General features: G+C 34.2%; 1 protein-coding gene across 1 annotated transcript in view; it reads right to left on the minus strand.

Annotated features, from left to right (window-relative positions):
* The window catches only part of LOC112523247, a 6,180-nt gene extending 4,591 nt beyond the window's left edge, over window positions 1–1,589 (minus strand). Inside the window, exons 1-2 of the mRNA XM_025132770.1 lie at window positions 1,336–1,589; window positions 913–1,262 (exon numbers count right to left, since the gene is read on the minus strand). Coding sequence (XP_024988538.1) covers window positions 913–1,192 — 280 coding nt within the window. The 5' untranslated portion in view covers window positions 1,193–1,262; window positions 1,336–1,589. The remainder of the gene's footprint in view (window positions 1–912; window positions 1,263–1,335) is intronic.
* Window positions 1,590–2,348: the final 759 nt, after the last annotated feature.

Below are 2,348 nucleotides of genomic sequence, written 5' to 3' on the forward strand. Positions count from 1 at the left end.
CTCACGTGAACCCAACCCTATATATATATATATATATATATATATATATATATATATATCATTAAAAATCAAGTTGTGGCTGAAGTCCAAGAACATTTATCAAGCTTAAACTGTACAAAATGCCAGCAAGTTAAAGACCCAGAAACTTGAATGAGTTCAAAATCAATCAATATGTAAGTGCCTGTCTGTTAGCAGCTTCATGAACTTAATGGGACTCGGAGTTTATTCGGTCATCTATACATGATTGTTTGGTAGTGGCTTAACCAAACAGAAATTGGCTTATTCATTAAGCTTTCAGGGGGAGCTTTATGCAAAAGTTTTTTCCAAACCTGCCCCTTCCAACTATGTAAAAACCCTCCAGACAAAAACCTTTCCAATCTATACAACATATTAATCCACAATGACAGAATTATCCATACATGAGTTAAACAGATAACCACCAGCTCCTAAGTTCATAAAAAAATGAACTATTAGTACAGACAGACAAATTAAATTCAGCTAAAACTGTACAAAATGCCTCATGATGAAGAAGGACCCAGAAACTGAATTGACCTCCAAATCAACCGAAATTAAGTGAATTGGTCTGAAGATTGTACAAAATGCAGTGAAGTTACAAACATATAAAGCTGAATTAAGCTCCAAATCAATCAAGATTTAGTTACAATCGATAACAATGAATCATTAGAACAAATCAAGAAAGTAAATTGAGCTAAAAAGATACAAAATGAGTTAAAACTGCCGACACAGAAACTAAAGAGATATCAAATCAAACAAAATACAAGAACCCAAGTTGAGCTAAATCTAGGTATGAAAGGAAAAAGGAGTTGGTAATGGATGCTTGGAATGAAATTGAGGTAAATCATACAAAATTAAGTAATAAATTGATTGATTTCAGGAGAATGAGAACCAAACCTTTGCCAACATAGAGTACCCATAACATAGCTGCTATGGAAACAAGACACAAGAACAGCATTCCAACCTTCTTTCGGTGTGCAAATTTGAAGATCCACATAAGCATATTCTCCTTCTCTTTATTAACAAACATCTTTGAAGTTTTTCTAGAAGCAATTGGTGGTGTTGACTGATTGGGTTTTTGCTGTAATAAGAACACTCCTCCATTTTGAAACTGTTGTTGATGCTGCAATAAAGAACCATAGCTCGATGATCTTAGACCCAATGACCCACTTGTCATTCTTGTCTTTCCTCCAAAATCTCAACTTCCTCTTTCATCTCATTCACCCAATGCCGACAATTGATTAAAGCTGTATTTATTCAAGAGTTATCAAACACTTGTTGCTCTCAATCCAATAAAGATATAAAGCAAGAATCTTTTACCTCATCAAACACCCCCAACTCTTGTTCTTTTGCAGATCTGGATCGTTTCTTGTGCTCTTGATTCCCTATGAGAAGAAACCCACAAAGATTTTGATAATGCTTTGGTCTATTGAAAACTGAATTGGGGTTTTCTTGTTGATTGGATGGAAAAGGAGGGAGAAGGAGCAGTCAGGGTTTGATATTGGGAAAATGGTGAAGAAGAGAAGAAGGAGATGTGCAGAGCATTTTTCAGCTCCTCTGTTATTTTCAGTTGTAAAAGATCCTTTTAAAGATGTGCATAGACTATGGGCAGTGAATCCATGTTTACCTCTCAATTCCATCATTTCAGAATTCACTCTCCTTCCGTCTTATTCTGAATTTCTTTTTCGTTTTAATTTTGGAATTTACTTTAAAATGAAAACAACCCTAACTTTCTATGTTTAATTCTAAATGGTATTGTTGACCATTGGTAAAATTCAAATACTTGGTTGGAGTAATTAACAATGGAAACCAAAATCATTGATAATGTTGGATTTAGAGCAACTTTAACCTTCACACCAAAAACATTAAATATGGTGGGCACATAAACACCAAAAAAAAAACCCAACTCCAACCTTTTGGCAAATTTGCCGTTCATTTCCTTCATCCGGCAAAACTTTGGTGTATTTGGCGTGCGATTGGATCCAAAAGAACGGCAAAACTAGGGTTTTGCCGTTCAATTGGAGTTGCTCTTAGTATAACAAAATTGAATCAAGTGATTATTATAGATATTGGGATTATTTGCTTTGTGGCATTATCGATCCATTTATGTGTCATATGCAAACTTCAATCAGTTGTGGTGACACATTCATTCTATCTCCGTCAATTTCAATTTACTTACTATATCGAGTTATTATACAAATTAAAAAACGGTTTCTTGTATCTCAAGGGCTTTAGATTTAAATCGTTCTTTTTCATATTTTCTTCCATGTCGATCGTCATCCACCACCATCACCATTATTAAAGTATTGACTAAAGCTAAATTAAATAACGAT

Source organism: Cynara cardunculus (genome assembly GCF_001531365.2).
Source record: "Cynara cardunculus var. scolymus isolate 2C chromosome LG 12, CcrdV1, whole genome shotgun sequence".
Lineage (NCBI taxonomy): Eukaryota > Viridiplantae > Streptophyta > Magnoliopsida > Asterales > Asteraceae > Cynara > Cynara cardunculus.